The sequence below is a fragment of the Chanodichthys erythropterus genome, chromosome 11, assembly GCF_024489055.1.
Source record: "Chanodichthys erythropterus isolate Z2021 chromosome 11, ASM2448905v1, whole genome shotgun sequence".
In the NCBI taxonomy this organism is placed as follows: domain Eukaryota; kingdom Metazoa; phylum Chordata; class Actinopteri; order Cypriniformes; family Xenocyprididae; genus Chanodichthys; species Chanodichthys erythropterus.
In genome coordinates this window covers 26,442,946-26,461,909 of record NC_090231.1, presented here as the reverse complement: position 1 = coordinate 26,461,909, position 18,964 = coordinate 26,442,946, and the positions used below count along the sequence as shown (strand labels likewise).

Here is an 18,964-nt window from a genome sequence, read left to right as displayed (position 1 = left end):
AGAGACGTAAGGGAAAAAAAAGAGAATAGACTCGGAGAAAAGATCTCACAGGAGAGCTGTGTGTTAGAGCATTGTTTACCTGAGATGGGTCGATGTGTGGGAGGTGAGGGGGTAGACTACTCTCCGTATCTGTCTTTCCTTCATTCTCCATCTCACAAAGACAATGTTTTTTTTTAACATTGTAAGCCTACGGCAGTGATTGCTATCTGTTGACCAGACTGTCTTAGTCATCACCCAGTTTACAACAGATGATTCTAAATCAGTTTTCAGAATATGCCAAATGCCTGTTGGTAAGCTTTAAATGGAGCATAATGTTTGTCTATAGTGTAAAACATTTGTGACAACTTTTATTCACATTTTAATTATCTGCTGAACTGTGGTCTTAAATGCTGTAATTGACCAATCATAATCATTTTCTTAAGACAGTCATATAATGATAAAGCAGTAAGTCATGTGAGGCAGTGTTTAATGAAACTAAGTATGAATTCAGAGCCTGGAGAAAATATTCTTTCTTGGAGAAGCAGTTCAACTGTTCAGCTGTAAAACATAAAACCACAGGAGTGTCTTGTTTTAGGTAGTGTCAGTGATCATAAATAAATGCTATATGAAAACAGTTATACCAACAAAATTATTAACCCTATATATATATATATCAGTAGTATTATATATATGCTGTAAAATACTGAACCAGAATACTGCAGGTAACTGAGAAATATCTCAACAAAAAGTGAACAAACTTATGGTTCAAGTTCCTGAATTTGAATTGAATTTGAGATCTATCTATCTATCTATCTATCTATCTATCTATCTATCTATCTATCTATCTATCTATCTATCTATCTATCTATCTATCTATCTATCTATCTATCTATCTATCTATCTATCTATCTATCTATCTATCTATCTATCTATCTATCTATCTATCTATCTATCTATCTATCTAATGTTATCTAAGATAACACCACTTTAATGTTTCCTCCTTTGCTGAACTGATAAACATCTCCACCTAGTGTTACTCCAAACACAGACCTCTCAAACACATCCGTCATTTAAAGACATGCTAACTGTGATGGCAAAATCACTGTTAGGATTACCAGTATTATGAAACTTTTAACAAGGTCAGTTGTAGCTGTATCAGTATTTCTGAGCTCTTTCAATAAACTCTTTGCAATGTTATATTTAATAGGTTCATTTTTGAGGCCCTAAAGTTAATTTGCAAGCACAGCTTTTTTAATAATTCTGAAGAATTAAAAACCAGAGATGACAACACCTACTTCAAAGGTCCATGCATGGCATGTTTATAAACAGTACATTTGACTTCTCTCAATCATTAAGAATCACCTGAATCTGAAGCGTTCCTTCCCATCAGGATCTATATTAATCTGAGTTGAGACAGATTGCAAATTGAAAGCAATGGAAGGTGAGCCACTGATATATCTGGTGCTGTGCTTTTTAATTAAGCCCTGTGAGACTTCAGTCAACCAAACAAAACCCAAATTACTCTACAGGTCATGTGCACATGCCTTGCCATGAATAATACTGTACTCAACAAGCTGCTTTAATACACTGGCAATTATGTCTTCTGTAATAAAATATATATACATAAATATAGATTTTTTTTTTTTTGTGATCATACATTTAAAGAACATACAAAAATGCTTTATTTGTGTATGTTAAAAAGAAAAAAAAAGAAACAACCAGACATACACACATCAGAAATAAGCCTTTTTGTCAATATTACAAAGTAAAACCTTCACAGCTGTAAGTAAACGGCAAGCTATTTTCTAGTATGGTTAAAATATTTTTGTTTTGAGTGTTTTTCCCCCACAACACAATTTATTAGTTATTGCAATACAGCATGAACAGACATTCATGGCTTTGAAAATAACAGCACTTGATTAAAAATGCCTCAGTTTACACCAATACCAATTAACAGCATAAATATGTATCAACAAATAATACATATTCATTAGGCATCAGCAAAAAAGTACTATAACAAATCAGAGTAGAAGCTTTTTAATATGTATTACTAAAAATGTGTCTATGTAGCTTGTCATTTAATTAGTTTTTATATCCCTTTTTAATATAGAAACTATGATTTTGCAAAGATTTAAGTCTCTGTTCCATATCGAAAAACAAAATGAAACGCATACATGCAGTAGTTGGAGAAAAATTAAAGCCATGCTCCCAGTTCTGGAAGGACATACCACATCTGGAGTATTTTCTGAAATATTCATACAGTGCTTAAGACTGGATCAAAAGGCAGACTGGTGAAAACGTGTTCTCTCACATTGGTAAATTAATAATTTAAAAATCCTTTGCCCCTCTTTCTCTTCCTGGTCCCTCCCACTTTCCTCAGATACCTTAGTCTGACCTGTTCTGTCTTCTCTCATCATCCTGTCTCTTTTTGTCTCTTCCATGGTTACTCTTTCAAGCATCTTTTAAATATCATGTCAATCCTGAGTTTGTACTCCATCATTTAATACAAAATGCACACAAACTCACAAACTTTAAAGTGCCTAACTTTTATGTTTATAATGAATTATTTTCTTCATCAAAAATATATCAAAGTGTTGAAAACAGTCTTGCAAGTAAATTTAACATACTTTACAGAATAATGAAGAGATCTGTTTAATGTTTAAAAACATGAATAAATGTATTTCAGCTGGGTTTAATTATCCAATGAGTGATGTCTTTAGGCTCTTTCTTGAACTGCCCGTTTTCAACACCACAGCAATGGAGGGGGGTGTCCTACGATATGAGTGCGATTGTTTTTTATACATCAGATCAGGAAAATGAAAGATTTTTGCAGCATATGCATGGTGATGGATGTGGGAAAATCATGAGTTTGTGAAATGAAAGGGGAAAAAAAAGGTTACAATAGTTACAATAAGCAGATGTTACAACGACTTTTATAGTGGGTCGTACAGACTTTGACAACACTACATGAATGCAACATGTCAAAGCAGAACATTTAGGAAGAAACTTTCTATGTGTGCTATTTAAAAAGAATAATTTGAATAATTTGTGTGACAGTATTTAATGTCTTTATATCCCCTCAGTTTTTAGAAAATGAACAGTAAAGACAACACACAAAAAATATACTGTATATAGTAACAATTGTTAGAACCACACCCCAATCCGAGGAGCCAGTCTTGGCATCCGCTTCTTTTTAGTGTCAGACTCCTTCAACAATAGCTTCTTTCTCCTGGTGTCAAAAAACCCTATAAAATTAAAAGATATGTACTATAAGGAAATCTGATGAGCTTTGACATTTGTCATTAATACCACAAAACAACGAGATAAAATAACCAAAAACTAATATTTGAAAACATCCCTTTAATTGTTTACTAGACATTAACTCTGGCTCTAGGACACAGAAGGGAAAAAAAATCAATCACTTTAAATCAATAACTGGAACATCTTTGTTTGAAGTTCTTTTCCAGATGCTGTTGAGAGCTTGAAGCAGTCAAAAGCAAGTTGTATTGGCTAAAAAATTTGCCTGCTGACATATATGTCATGAGAAAGTAGATACTGCCTCCACCATGCTGACAAATCTTACCTTTTAATATCTGACTCACTGATGCAACCTTGAAAAATACAAAACTCAATATCTTTATGAATCAACACTGCATGAAACCGCCCTACAGGCACAGCATCCAGCAGGGACACAAACCTTTGGCAAGTCCCAGATTCTGCAGGCCTCTGTCCTCCACCTCCTCCTCCTCCGAAGGGTTCTGGGCCACATTTCGGAGGTAGCGGTTGTGTGGGGCAGAGCTAGAGAGAGCGTTCTGTCTGCGGCTTTCCTCCAATGCATTGTCATCAGAAATACCTGTGATCAAGACCAGACGAAGCTCAGATGAATTTGCATTAAATGGTGATTGCCTATGTACAGTATGTTGTTTTTATAATTATTTCACTTTTGCAGATTTGTGCATGCTTCAAATGTACCCTCTTGTCTTTAGAATATAGCCTGGTCACAGTCTTTAAAGCATGACAAAATGTTCTTTTCAAGTACAATTAAAGTCACCACTCTAACACTAACAGTCCCTTTGAAACACATTGCAGTTGTCATTTCACAAATATAATGCACATCAGTGCAAGAACCTTTTTTTGTCCCAAAATGACGTACTATACACAGCACTTTCACTATGTACTTCATTTATATATGAGGTTATTTTGTGATTGTCTGTCCCCCACTGCTATGTAAGTAAAGCTGTGACTGTTGAGTGCATGAAGTGTATGACATTCCACACTTTTTACACCATTATTTTTCAGTTAAATAAATGCACTTCTTCTTGGAATTTTCAGAACCCTATTTATACTACAAAATAGCACTAAATAGTGCATTAATACACAAACTGGGACACACCTAATATTATAATCGAGTCATTATAAGAGTTTTTCTCTCAGTAAAGTTGCCACACTATTTCAAGTCATGAAAGTCATAAAAAGTACTTAAATGAAAATGTTTTACAAATAACACTTCAGAAAAAAACATACTGAGATCAATAAGGATCAATATGTGGTTTAGAACCAGTAGTAGGAGTCCTGTGGCTGGTTAATAGTACAAACAAACCCAAACAGAAGGAAGCTTGGTGTAGTGCTTGCTCAAATCCAGTTTTTATGTAAGCACAGACTCAAGCGTGATCTTTGGGCATTTATTTATTTCTCTAAAATCTGACATCATATGATTTGCTTCAGGGCATCAATTCCTTCTCATATTTTTCTGCATTGTTTATAAGCAAAAGTAGACAGAGGGCTTAAACTCGAACAGAAAAACTATAACATCAGTGTAATAACACACAAGACGACAAACTATACAACATCTATACTCCATCATAATCTGTGATGATAATATTCAATACACAATCAATCATTTAGTCAACCTTCATGAATTATGTTAATTTAATCACTGCAACTTACTGTACCGCATAAAACAGACAAATGATACGGAACATTAGCAGTTTATAATAAATAGATTGGGTTTAATGTTTCATTCATGTGAAAAATCTGTCATAAAACAAACATGATCAAGTTGGTGATTATTGAATTCCTGAGATTTCCAAAAAGCATACAAATCAGAAATATTGCTCATTTTGGAAAGGCGCAATCAGTTTATCTATATCAGATCATGCCTTGCATGTATTAGTCATTATGCATACATGCAAGACTCTCATATGCAAAAGCACCTTTATTTATTTACTGAATTGATTCCATTTATGTAAGTGTTTACATCTCACAACTTTTGCCTGAAAAGCAAAGTATCAGTTAAATGCTGAAGTTTTGACAATATTTCATCTGCTTTTGCCATTTAGCAAGGAGTAACACTGGTTACACTATCTGACACAGATAGATTTCGTGTTTTTAGCTAAATAATTATATAATTCATCAGGATCCTCAATTTCTTAAGGTCATATTCATCAGACTTTATATTTACCATTATAAGTGTTGTCCCCAATGATACTACTAACAGTCTTACACATTTATTCATATCACACAACCTGCCTTTTACAGACACTCCACAAACACAAAAGTGTGTGAGGAAACTGTAAAAAAAAACAAAAAAAAAACAACAACAAAAACTAACTCCTAAAGCACTCTTTGCCTGACACCCACAACCCCCTTTTCCCCATAATCGAGATGCATTCATTCATATTTCACGTGGAACGCGTTTATTGTGATTAGTCATGTAAATAGATTGAGATTTCTTTATTCTTTTCGCGTGTTAATTTACATTTATATTGAATTAGCGTACGGAATAGGGGCTCGGAAGAGAGAAAAGAGAGGCTGATTATGTGTGCAGATTATGGGCACATCTCGTGGCTATTGTGTTGTGTAATTAAAGGGGAGAGAGGAGAAGAAAAGGGACAGATGCTGCTTCTCAAACTACCGGACCTTTTTTCATCTCCGGAAAAGGCCTGCGTCTGCTGCAACACCCTCCTCCACCTACCCACAATCCCCCACAGAAAAGATGAAAAATAGAATACATTTAGAAGACAAGCCACATTTCTTGTTGTCTGGCAGACCCTTGTATTTGAGTTTGGAGAAGGGGATCACTGTGACCTGGACCACAACAGCAACTGCCTATAAGGTGACACCAGGAAATGTCATTGTTTGTAGTATATGAATCTTATAAAAGCTTTTAGAATCAACAAGCTAATTAGTTTAAGTGATAACATATAGTTAAAAGGTATAGATAACAATAACAAAGATAACAATATTATGTTAAAAGGTAAAGTTCACTCAAAAATGAAAAACCTGTCATACTTTAATTACTCTACTCTGTCATTCTAAACCTGTTTGACTCTCTTCTGCGGAACATAAAAGAAGATATTTTGAAGAAAGTTGGTAACAAATATTTTCACTAGGACATTTCTCAAAATATCTTCTGTGTTCAGCAGAATAAAGAAAGTAATACAGGTTTGGAGCAAAATGAACAGAAATTTCATTTTTGGTTTAACTATCCCTTTAAAGTTTTTTTTTTTTTTTTTTTTACAAGATGCACAAGAAAGCCCCTTCGAATCGTATTTACGACTGGGAACATCGAAGACCGTTTTGATATTCCAGTGGATGATAACCTTCAACATTACAGAAAAGAGGACAGTTTCATTGAATGGTTGCAAATGATTGATTATCGTAAATATAGCTACCCTTTTTAGCTGTTGCAGTTTCAGACATAAACATTTATGTTTGTTGCTCACTGTTTTTACACTGAAGAGTACATGAATTGGACCATATAGTCGGAAAGATGGCCAGCTAGTTTCCTATTGTCATAAAATGTGATATACTTCTAAATACAACCTGTGATGCATGCTCTTCCAACAAGCATGTGAAGGCAGCAAAAGACCTCCCCCAAACTTTTGTAGTATTAATCAAAACCAATAGAAATTTGCTCATGTATCTCTAACCTGATCCTCTGGCAGGGAAAAAAAGAAAACAAATGAAGGCTCAGCAGAGGGGAAAATGGCAAAAGAGAGTGACACATGAAATGAAAGATGAAGGAAGTGATATAGATGAGAGAACGTGACAGTAAGAAAAGGATAGAAAAGAGGCTCAAATGTCAGCACAAAGCGTAACAAGTATGGTCAAACAGAGCCAAAAGCAGTCTCAATTTCAACACAAATGATTGGACGTACTGCGGGGTAGCCGTAAAATCACAGTCTATTACCGATGGTGCACGTCCATACAAACATGCATTCAGATGCTTTTCTGAGCAAATTGAGGCGCGGTAAATCCCAGTCAGGGACTGTACGTGAAAAATAAGTGTCCCACTCACTAGCTCTCAGTGGAGTAAAAACCCTTGGCGTTAAGGTTTCTCTTCCTCGTCGAGCTTTGAATAACAAGCAGTGTTTATTCGTCCATGAAAGGCAGCGGGAGAGATCATATCTAGCTTTTTAAATATGGAAGGGAAATAAAAAAGGAAATAGAGTGGCTTTCACAAGCCTGGTGTATTCAAGAAGGAGGGGGATTCAGTGTGGTGTTTTTATTGTTTGAAAGTGTCCTTGCTTTTAGATCAGTATATTATGTGGTTATGGTGGTTACTGGTTATCCCTGTGGTAACACAGGAAATGTTCTAATCCATTAGCCTATCACTTAATTACTCTGTTGTTCTCCAAAAATATTTATTTCACCACGCAATGAATAAAATGGCAATAAATGCTGATTAAATATATGCTAATAAATGCTTTTAATACTAATTAAGCAAAAAAAAATTAAATCTGCTCAAATCTTTTTTTTTTTTCATTAGATGGTTTGTTTCAAAGAAGATGTGCTTTGTTATGTGTGAGCTGCAAATGGCATAAACTGTCATGCGTTAAAGTGACCCATTAAGTCTGTAATAATTTTATTAGTTTGATTAAATTTGCACTCATTATTTTTCCACATTAAGGTTTTAAACATCAAAAAATTGGTAGTATTTATGAAGAAAAATATGTTTGAAATAAAAGTTTGTGTGTGAAGACTCATTTCAGTGTAGCTGTTCTGTTTTACATGGAGCAGGTCCCCTTATGGGGGCTACCATGTTGAGGTCACATGACCAACTGAATACTACTAGATCTGTTTCCTATTGGCAAGCAAAACCCTCAAAAGAAAATCAAAACTGGAATAGTTGTCAGCACATATCTATGTAATTTCAATGGATTTGGAATTTTGCCAGAATTTTGGCAAGTTTTGATTTTCATGTGAGGTTATTTTGTCTGTAATACTCTTGGTGCAAACTGTTGGCTGGTGTTTTCCATACATAAGTTAGTGAGCTTTATACGTGCAACTACTAATGACAGTTTCGGCACTGGATCCCCAGATTTTCAAGTATTGTCCCTACGGTTGTTTGTTTGATGTTCCCGTTGATGCCTTGAGGTGTTATGTGGAGACTAATGTTCAATTCAGACAGTCAGACCAGTTATTTCTCTGCTATGGTGGTGTGAAGAAAGCCGCTTCTGTGACGAAACAGAGAATGTCTAACTGGATAGTGGAGACGATTACACTGGCTTACAAGGCAGCAGGGAACCCATTGCCCTGGGGTCTAACTTGTCATTCCACTAGAGCTATCTCATCTTCATGGGCTGCCTTTAGAGGAGTCTCACTGACGGACATCTGCACTGTTGCTCGTTGTGCTTCTCTGTGCATTTTTGCCAGGTTTTATAAGGTCAATGTTGTGACTCATTATGTTGCGAATCAGGAACAGTCTTGTTTTTCATCAGATGGGTGGCATCCCTCATGACTGTATTGGGATTTGTCATCCTGTATTTGCCTCTAGGAGTGAGAATGAAACAGAAAACTAGTTATGTGTGCCTTCAATGGCTGAAAAACTATGTATCCATATTAGCCAGTGCAACATAAGCAAAAAATTACTGAGTGCACCTTTAAGTGACATGAAAAACAAACAAAAAATGGATGGCAGTCACTGAGAATATACTGGATATGTGCGGTAAAGTTTAGCACTCTTCCATCCATTCTGTCTAACACCAATTTATTGACACAGCCAGGCTAACCAAGCACCACCATCTTTAAATGAGACCACAGTCAACAGCAGCCACTTCCCACTGTTCTGACATTCTGATAGCATCACAGCAGGCACTAAAAGAAGCCCAGAGGTGGTCTTATGTTTTCCTCTTCTAGCACTCCTATCTTTACCATCTTTCATAAGCATTGGGAGGACGAGCAGTAAAACATGAGGGAAAACATTTTTCATCAGTTTCATCACAGCTGTGTATCATTTTGATCAAATTTGGATAATTAAAAGAAAGAGGCAACAAAAAAAAATGTAGGAAGAAAATGAACATCTATTTTTGTCTACATAGATTCGATCAGTGTTGTGCAAGTTACTTCCAAACTGTAATACATTATAGATTACTTTACAATATTACTGTCTCAGAATTGTAATGCGTTACATTACTCCTGTATTACTTTTGAGTTACTTTCACCAAAATAACTACAGGAGTAACATTCTAAAATGACAAAATGTACTGCAGAGCATTTTACATCCAGTGGAGGGCGATATGATGTAGTATAATGACTGTGGGCTATCCAGGGCAGGCTACTAACAATAATTGGCAAAGTGAAGGCTCAAGACAATGCAAGAAAAGATGACAGACAATCACAAACGATCCAAGTCTGTTAAAAGTATGGTAGAGGTAAAGTGATTATCTGACAAACTCGAAGTAATGCGCATAGGCCCATCTCGCAAATGCACAGGCTTCTTCTGACATCTTCAGACGCTTTTCCACTGGCCAGCGCGAGCACAGAGGATGAAAACATGCCGCGTTTCCACTGTCGGGCCAGTTGCCTCGCGGCACTCCTGTAAAACCTTAAACACGCCTTCAATGGAGTACGTCACACAATACAAAGTTACACCAGCCAGAGGGAGAGGAATGAAATAAATCACTAAATAAATATATCAGAAGCTGTCATTAGTCTTACAAACTTGGACACCACAAGCGGCTATTGACTGCCACGAGATGGCGGGCCAGAACATAGTCAAAGGAGACTTGAATAAGCCCATTAATCAAGAAGTCATGCTCTTAACAAACTATGTTTTATTTCCTCTTCTCATATTGTGAATAATAAATGTGTATCATTTAATTTGCTTGTTACACAATGCAGCCTAACTTATTGTAATAATTATTTGACGTTGCCTACTTCTACACCCAGAATTATTCTTTGGCATCCTCACGTAGCCTACTAAACTGCATTTATTTAAACGGTTTGCGTGATGGAGGTACGCTATTACGTCGAGTGCAGTGATGTTAACGTTTAAGCTCTGGTGAGAGAATATGGCACTATCAAAGTGTCAAAAGTTAACAGCAAAAATAGGGCATACAACAAAGAATGGAAAAACAACTATGCGTTCATCCTACCTGGTTTTGTGAATACAAAGCTGGTGTGTCTTATCTGCAACGAAGTTGTCGCTGTTTGCAAAGAATATAATAGGGGTCGTTCGCATGTCGCGTCTACAAAACGCGTGGAAAGCGCGCCCGCGCCTCTTTCTCCTCCTTTCCAAAGCGCTTGCTCACAACTAGGCTTGTGACGGTATCAAATTTTCATGTTGCAATTAATTGATGAAGCTTTTATCACGGTATACGGTATTATCACGGTATTAAAATAAGTTGCAAAACCATTTTTGTCATAGTTTAACAGGTTTAAGAACTCTTTTTGTAATCAAACAAAAACAACTGACTGAAATTTTCAAACAGATTAAAATGCAAAAGAAGGCTATAAAGACCAACAGATAACACTTTACTCTGTTTAATGCATTAACTAAGATTGCGCAATAGCTACATTTGTTACAGAAAGTGTTATTTTTTGTTAATGTTAGTTTAGAAACACAACTGATCATTGTTAGCTTTATCTCAGGTCCATTAAATAAGTTATTTTGATTTTAGTAATGTTACTAAATGGTAACTAAGAAATTAACATTAATTAATAATAATTAATATTTTATAAGTATTTTTATTGTCAGTTTAGTGATAATGAATTAACATGTTAACTAATGAAAGTTTTACTGAACAATAACAAATAATCAGAACATTTCTAATCATTGGGGCATGTTGTAGTCCAGATTAAAATAAAAGGATATTTATTTTCAAACCTAAACATTTTTATAAGTCTTTTGTAAGTATTCAGTATTTGGTGCTGTGATGAACAACACTAAGATTACAAAAAAATGAATGGCTGTTTGAAGCATTTTAAAAACTTCACTAGCGCAGTTACTTTGTACGGTTTCGTGCGGTGTTGTGCATTTTATACGATTGATGGGTAAAGTATTCTTAATTGCCTTATAAAAAATTAATAATTGGTAATAAATTATTATTTACGGTATTCTCTAGTGCCAACGATTACAATATCGTGCATATTCATTATCGCAATTTATTGCATTACCGAATATCGGCACAAGTCTACTCACAACATAAGGGCATTAAACATTACATTACGTCAGGGCTTCCCAGACTAGGGTAAGTTATATTAGATCAAAATAGGTTTGGCTGACAAAAATGTTTAGGGATACCTGCATTACATGTAAATATGAAATGACATGAATTCGTGAATTTTTATGTCTTTGAAAAACAAAAACCTTCCAAAGACAGTAATAGGCTACGGTTAAATGAATCACCAGGGCCGGCGATTGCTATAGGCGAACTAGGCGGTTGCCTAGGGCGACAAATATGTTGGGGGCGCGGGCGCCCTCTAGGGTCGCCGTTACGTTACGTTAGGTGCGCAGTTGATGAAGAAAATGAAGCGGTCTAATAAACCCTCCGGTGCACAGGGACGAAAACGGAGAAAGATAAAAGGAAAACCCAGTATAGAGGTAAATCTTCTCATCTCAGCCATTAAGGTGTTAAATTAAATAAATGTGCTTAGTATTGTGCATCATCACCTTGAACTAGCGGTTAAACGGATTGTTGTTGATCCGTGATCCGTTCGGATCAAGCCCCGGTTCTGGACGCATGTGATTCACGGATCATTTGCAAGTTTCACCGCAATAGAGTGAACAGGTTATAATTTGAACGTGTTTTGTTTTGCTATTTCACACATTAAATAGATATAAAACTATTCCAGCGCTAGAAGAGGAAAAAGAGGATTTAATTCGGTATCGCACGCAGGTGTTATCGGTACGCGCAGACGCGCATACAAGGCTCGCGCGCACAGAGAGCTAAAAAAAGAGAGAGAGGCGCGTTCCAGATAGCTCTTAAACCCTAAATGAATTTCTCTTTCGCGTCCTCAATGCACTTGGATGGTCACATACACGCATTATGTCAGTCAAAATAATAAAATAATAAAGTATTCTCGAAAACACATTCGGTTATGTCTTAATTGAACGAGGTGAGAATTCGGAATCGGATGTGTATATTGGATGTGCGCGTGCATGGAGTCTTACTCTTAAAGTGACAGCAACCTAAAAATACCTGCGGTTGTCTGTCATGTCAAACAACAAAACACAGCTTTAACAAAGATTAATCTATATTACATTACATTTACACAGTGAACAGTTTCATTTTATATTTAATTATTACATTTCTGTACACGAATTAATACTACAGTTAGAACTAGGGCTGGGTACCGAACTCGATACTTTTTAGGTACCGAACGAACTGCCTCGATACTACCGAGTATCGAAAAGTGTCTTGTCATTCGGTACCAAATTTCGGTACCTCAGAATGGAGCCGAGGAGAGGGGCGGAGAAATGCTTTCGCTGTCTCGTTGAGGAGCAAGTAACGTTGCGCTACATTGTTATTTATATCTAAATATATAAAACTATACGCGCGAGAGAGACCCTATGTGCGAGAGGGCGATTGAATCAACGGTTTCGTTTTCAGTTTATCTCCGAATGGACGGGTGAGAAACGGCTGTTTATGTGAGCAGCCGGTTCACTACAGATACTGTTAACAGAAAAAAAAAGTGTAGCACTGCCTGCAGAAACAGCGGAACGCGCAATGTTTTTTGTAGTCTAAGGTACAACACACAGCAGCTTTACATCAGCGTTCGTCCCTCAAGTCTATGGAAACACGCGACCGGTTCGTGACGGCCTCTAGTTCGCCTGCACGAGCACAGGCTCTGCCTCTGGCTCCAGAACGCGAACAATTCTGCTGAAAAAGAGGTATCAGCGTCCTCCTGATACTGCGGATAATTTGCGGGTCGGGCCAAGTAATAAAAAAAAAAATAACATTCAAATTAATTGCGGGTAGGGCTGCACGATTAATCGCATGCTATTCTCACGCGCATTTCGTCAGTAAAGCCGGTTCCCTGATTACCGCTAAATCGCCATCACCTGTTTTTAAACGGAGCGCCTTTTAATAGACAGAGCCGTAGTTCACAGACAAGCCACGTTCATTATCGCAGGCGATTCATCTGCGATATGAACGCGATATTGCGTGGCTTATCAGTGATCTACGGCTCTGTCTATTAAATGCCGCTCCATTTGAAAGCAGGTGATGGCGATTTAGCGGTAATCAGGGAACCGGCTTTACTGACGAAATGCGCGTGAGAATAGCATGCGATTAATCGTGCAGCCCTAATTGCGGGTGGATGAGAGATGAATCATTAATGTGTTGATTTTAATAAAGACACAGAACTCTTATTTCACGGTAAGACGCAAGCGTCACTCTTACTTCCACTTTGATCTTGTTAATAATAATTAATTTTTTGAAGAACAATTGCTGAGTGATTTAAAAAAGAGCCTCACATACTTAATTTTTGCATTGAAAACTAAACTTTATTAAAACTATTTGCACTGATTTATTGTGTTGGGTAAATTTTTTTAATTTGTGCTTTTTTTATTCCCCGCAGTGGCTCAGGAGATGAGTCTTTGAGTCTGAAAAAAAGTCAACAAAGTTAAAATATAAAACCAAAGATTTTTTTGAGGTTATGTAATCTTGTTTAAACATATTTTATAAAACTGGTACCGAAAAAGGTATCGTTTAGGTATCGGTATCGAAGTCAAGGTATCGGTATCGTCTCGGTATCGAAAATTTTTGAACGATACCCAGCCCTAGTTAGAACTCATATTTTATTTGTAACTTTATGTTGCATTTATCTATGCTTGTAGTTGGTGTATAGTATTTGTCCTTTGGGGGGAGGGGGGCTAGGGCAATCTCGCCTAGGGCAACCAAAGGGCTAGAGCCGGCCCTGTGAATCACCTAGTGATAATTCAAATGTATTCATCAGGAGTTGATTAGATATGCAATGTTGAGAAAATACTCTTTAAAAATTAAATGATTTCTGTGAATTCAGTGGTGAAGTGCTGTGTTTGCTCCCCTTTTAAAAAAAATAAATAAAGAAAAAAAGAAAAAAAAAAGAAATAAGAATTGGGGAGAATCGATAAATTATGAATGATTTTCTACATTGTGTGAATATGTAATCAATAAAAATGTAACTTTAGTTTGATTATGAGTAGGCCCCATTTTAAAATGTAATATAATCCTTTTACAAGTACTTCATTTTTGGAATCTGATTACATAATCCAGATTACAAATAATCAGTTACTATCCAGCATTGTCTACATACGGTCAGTCATTTGTGCCACACCTTGTCTGTTGAAAAGTTTCAGTTAAATTCATCTTATACACCTATTGGAAACAGACATTCTGCACATCAAAGACATTGAAATCACTGAAGAAATGGCGCCCTCTAGTGCTGTAATGTCATTAATGATTAGATCAAGGCTGGGCAACTCTGGCCCTCAAGATCCACGCAGACTTTAGCACCAACCCTGAGTAAACTCACTTGCCTGTAATTTTAAAGTGATCCTGAAGATCTTGATTAGCTTGTGCAGGTATGTATACGGTGTGAGCTCAACTTTGCAGAAAAGTGGACTTCTAGATTAGATGCTACATTTGCCTTTCAGGGCACAATATGTGGTAAAAATTACACAGTCACAAAAAAAGGTCATTCATAATTAATAAATCAAATCTATTTTGCTAACTTTTACTTAAGGACAAGACAAGACTGACCCTTAGAGGAATGGAAAAGGATGTAGGTGTAACATGTAGATTACAGGGGGCGTCAGTGGACTACAAATAACTCAGCACAGCTTTCAGCTTAATCCACACATAGTCATAAACTGCTTCCTGTTGCAGAAATTCGTTCAAAAGTTTGGGGTCAGTAAGATTATTATTATTATTTTTTTTTAAAGAAATTAATATTTTTATTTAATAAAAATTGATCAAAAGTGATACAAATCTTTTGTAACAATGTAAAAGTATTTACTATTTCAAATAAATACTGTTCTTTTGAACTTTTAAATTCATTGAAGAATCTTTAAAAAAAAATGTTTTAAGCAACACAAATGTTTTGAACATTGATGATGATGATGATAATAATAATAATAATAATAATAATAATAAATGCTCTTGAGGACCAAATCAGCATTTTAAAATCATTTCTGAACTGAAGGATCATGTGATATTAAAGACTGGAGTAATGATGCTGAAAATTCAATACCATCACATGAATAAATTACATTTCAAAACATTCAAATAGAAAACAGCTATTGTAATAATATTTCACCATAGTAGGCCTGCTGTTTTTATTATACTTTAAATCAAATAAATCTGTAACAATTTAAAATAAGGTTAAATTCGTTAACATTACTTAACATGAACATCAATAAAAAACACTTATAAAGCATGTATTACTCTTAATGATAATTTCAACTTTTACTAATAAATTATTCAAATCAAAAGTTGCATCTATTGACCTGAGCTAACATGAACTAAGAATGCACAGTTTTTGTATTAACTGATATTAACAAAGATTAATAAATACTGTAACAAATGTATTGCTCATTGTTAATGTCATGGGACCAAATCTTACCCTAAACTTTTGAATGGTTAAAAATGTAAATAAATAAACTGGTTACACATTTAAGGTGTCCTTAATACAGTGTAATTATATATTTACCTACTAAGTAATATCAATTAGCAACATGTACTTAGGGTAGGGTTAGGTTGAGGGTTAGTTGTTTGTATTTATGCATAATTTACTGTTATTATAACAGTAAGTACATGTAACATATGTAACAAGGAGACTGTAAAATAAAGTGTTACCAATAAACCTTTTAATGTTTATTTTAGAAAGAAGTCATCTTAATTTCTGTTTTTGAGTTTAATTCTAGAAATAGATTACATCAAAATACAAAGGAAAGGAAGGTAGTGTTTGTATGAAGGAATATCTGCTCATGTTCAACAACAGTTCTTTCCAACTTACCTTAATGAGTGCATAAAAAAAACACACACACACACGGTTTCCATGTTTTCCATAGACAATCATTTTATACAGTAAAAACTGTATATTCTATCCTCTACCCCTACCCCTAAATCTACCCATCATAGAAAACTTTCTGCATTTTTACATTTTCAAAAAAACAGTGCCATACTTGGTATGATTTATTAGCCGTTTTCCTTTCCCTTGTGGATGTCCCTACTCCTCACAACGTAGGGAATGCCCATCTCTCTCTCTCTATTTTTTTGTGTGTGTGTGTGTGTGTGTGTGTGTGTGTGTGTGTGTGTGTGTGTGTGTGTGTGTGTGTGTGTGTGTGTGTGTGTGTGTGTGTGTGTGTGTGTGTGTGTGTGTGTGTGTGTGTGTGTGTGTGTTTTATGAGGACTCTCCATAGACATGAATTTTATACTGTACAAACTACATTCCATCCTCTAATCCTAAACCTAACCGGTACAGAAAACAACTAGCTGTTTCAATCATGGGAACCAGAATTTTGTAGGGAACACCTGGACCAGTTGTGAATACCTGGAAGTTGGTTGTCATCATGATAAGTATAGATTAATTATAATATATTCAGAAATTATATTTCTGATTCTCCATAGTTCTTCTCATACTGTAATGCCCTGCACTGTGTATGAGCTAGTCATAAAGTGAGTCTATCATTCTAAAGACAATCTTTACATCTAGAAAAGAGTTCCTGTAAAAAATATAAACAATTCATTATTAGTTTTACTATGATAGCTAGCATTCACAATTTTGAGGATTGAAGTTTTTCACATCAATATAAAAGGGACAAGGTTTGGATGAATGAGCATCTGCTGATGTTTTGAGCTTTTCATGGCTGTTAGAGAGTGCAGAAGCAATTGATATTTACATATACTTATAGTTAATCAAAAATGAAATCTTGTATTTGTGTGCATAAATTGAGATGTAATATAAAATAAACCAAATAAAACCAGTCAAGTACAGTATGTGCACATGCATGTGTGGATATTTTAGAGCCTAGTAGTAGCGATGTGAAAGGCAATGTTTTACTCTTTTTAATTGTGTGAGTGCAAGCAAAATGATACACACCTACATACAAATTAGAGGCGAGTCTGTGTTTCTTGAAGCCACCGCAAAGAAACTGTGAGTGCAACATTCCAAACAGGTGAAAGTGAGATTTATTGAACCTGAAACTTTGTCCATCTTTGCTTTTTTTTTCTTACAAAGAACAAAATTCCAGCATATAAAGTCACACAATATATTCTCATTAATGGAAAGGTCTCAGGTTATGCAACAGTTAGATGTGAAGCAAAATAAGAAAAGTAATTGATCAACAGCGTAATATTATCAACAAATGGTAGCTACTAACATTAGTTAGATCATAGTAAATATTTGAATGGAGAGGTTAAGACTTCAACATTTCAACAGTTGCATGGCTCTACAGCAGAAAGCAGATATAACCCGTTACGCTCCAGTTTCAATCAAGCAATAAGCATTTATGGATGAAAGAACAGCCATCAGCTGACAGAAAGGAATGAATTGTGCTTGTTCAAAAACTGAGGTCTCCAGGTTTTGTGAGGAATGGTCCCCAAGAAAAAAAGAAAAAGAAAAAAAAATGCTTAGTTTGGAATGAGTGTTCACCCTGTTTATGTCTGCAATTCACTGCACGGAGGGTAACAGCATCACATCACTTGGATGCGTCACATGTGACCTGCTCTTGGATTGCTGACTAGTGGAGAGCCGATGCATTGGTAGCCATCGGCCTGGTTGCTAGGGTTGCTTATCTTTAGGAATGTTTGGGTTTAAACTGTTTGAATGTTCATCTGCAGAGTTCAGAGATCACTAGTTGTCCAGTCGTAGAAGCTGCTCCTTACCATTGACTGTGAGAGATCTGAGCTGACCGTCCTCCTCTACCTCCACTCTCTCTTGACCATTCTCTACAATGCTGTAATGACACAAAAGTTAGCTGTACAGTGAGATTACATTAACGTGAGATTATAATTACCATATCTAGTGGTGAAGGCTTAGTCAAATAAGCAGCACTTTGAGCAATTTGCATAGATATGTAGTGGCTGAATAACTGCTGTTACTGAACTGTACTGCTATTATAGAATGATCTCTGGTACCGTTTGGTGGTGATTCTCCTTCCGTTGACGAATTTGGTGGATGTGGAGACAGAGCGGAAGTTTCCCATTCCACCTCCACCACCAAATGAAGAGGAGGAAAATGAGGTGAAACCACCCCCACGCATTGGGCCGAATGGGGTGAATCCTACAGAAATTATTGATGATGATGTTCAAATACACAAAAAGTATGGTAATCTTACCCAAAAGTACTTGTTGTAATCAGTGATTTTTCACTGGATACACACAGATTGGCATACCTGTGTCAAACCCAGAAAAGGCGGGACCAAATGGAGAAAATCCGGGAAAGAATGAACCTGTCGTCCTGCTCCTGCTCACACCCCTATGACGCCGCCCACCACCAAAGAAATCTTCAAAGGGGTCATCAGCTAAATTGTTTTAAAAAGAAAAGGTGCTTAGTGAAAAACAATGTCATGACTGTAAGATATATGTTAGAATAAAGTGGTTCTAGATTAAGTGTTTATCGATAACTACTGAACAACAGATAAACATGCTTGATCTCACAAAGTACAAAGACCAGGGGTGTGCAAAAATAGTTGAATATTCGATCTGTAATATTCGAAAAATAAAAATGCTATTCAAATATTACTATTTTTCTTTGCTGGCCGTAAATGCAGCAA

The 18,964-nt window shown here is 36.0% G+C and overlaps 1 protein-coding gene across 6 annotated transcripts in view; it reads right to left on the bottom strand.

The window, feature by feature from the left end:
• Positions 1 to 510: 510 nt before the first annotated feature.
• dnajb6b (DnaJ heat shock protein family (Hsp40) member B6b) overlaps positions 511 to 18,964 on the bottom strand; it is a 33,205-nt gene continuing 14,751 nt past the window's right edge. For 2 of the 6 annotated variants that reach the window (XM_067402159.1, XM_067402160.1), the window contains exons 6-12: positions 18,584 to 18,712; positions 18,327 to 18,471; positions 18,075 to 18,145; positions 5,899 to 5,949; positions 3,677 to 3,832; positions 3,136 to 3,224; positions 1,674 to 2,751 (exon numbers count right to left, since the gene is read on the bottom strand). In XM_067402159.1, coding sequence (XP_067258260.1) covers positions 2,662 to 2,751; positions 3,136 to 3,224; positions 3,677 to 3,832; positions 5,899 to 5,949; positions 18,075 to 18,145; positions 18,327 to 18,471; positions 18,584 to 18,712 — 731 coding nt within the window. In that variant the 3' untranslated portion in view covers positions 1,674 to 2,661. Of the gene's footprint in view, positions 538 to 1,673; positions 3,225 to 3,676; positions 3,833 to 5,898; positions 5,950 to 15,440; positions 18,146 to 18,326; positions 18,472 to 18,583; positions 18,713 to 18,964 lie in introns of those variants that run through there. The other 4 variants (XM_067402162.1, XM_067402161.1, XM_067402163.1 and 1 more) reach the window with 4 other exon arrangements.